The sequence below is a fragment of the Pteropus alecto genome, unplaced genomic scaffold, assembly GCF_000325575.1.
Source record: "Pteropus alecto unplaced genomic scaffold, ASM32557v1 scaffold161, whole genome shotgun sequence".
Taxonomy (NCBI): Eukaryota; Metazoa; Chordata; class Mammalia; order Chiroptera; family Pteropodidae; genus Pteropus; species Pteropus alecto.
In genome coordinates this window covers 5,518,996-5,519,520 of record NW_006432943.1, presented here as the reverse complement: position 1 = coordinate 5,519,520, position 525 = coordinate 5,518,996, and the positions used below count along the sequence as shown (strand labels likewise).

Sequence of the window (525 nt, the reverse complement as noted above, 5' to 3'; positions counted from 1 at the left end):
CCCTGCAGCTGCAGCTGCCCTCGGCGCTCACGCTGCTGCCACCCTCCTTCACCTCGCTGTGTCTGCCCGCGCAGAACTGGTGCGCCAAGTGCAATGCCTCTTTCCGCATGACCTCCGACCTGGTGTACCACATGAGGTCGCATCACAAAAAGGAGTACGCCATGGAGCCCTTGGTGAAGCGGCGGCGGGAGGAGAAACTCAAGTGCCCCATTTGCAACGAGTCCTTCAGGGAGCGTCACCACCTCTCCAGGCACATGACCTCGCATAATTGACACGGAAAGGACCCCAGCTTTCCACGCGCGCACACGCACTGTCAAGCTACCTGTAGGAACAAACACGCGAGGACATCCGCCACCTCCTCGTGACCTAAAACATTGCACCCAGAGAAAGTCACACACACTCTCACACACATCTTCCCCCGCTTCTCATTCAAATGTTTACCAGAGACCAACACTACACACAAACACACGCAACACACGCGCGCACATGCACACACACACACACACACACACGAGACCGGATGGT

General features: G+C 57.3%; 1 protein-coding gene across 1 annotated transcript in view; it reads left to right on the top strand.

The window, feature by feature from the left end:
* The window catches only part of PRDM8 (PR/SET domain 8), a 5,729-nt gene extending 5,457 nt beyond the window's left edge, over positions 1–272 (top strand). Inside the window, exon 5 of the mRNA XM_025043814.1 lies at positions 1–272. This exon is cut by the window's left edge and continues 336 nt beyond it. Coding sequence (XP_024899582.1) covers positions 1–272 — 272 coding nt within the window.
* The last annotated feature ends 253 nt before the right edge of the window (positions 273–525 follow it).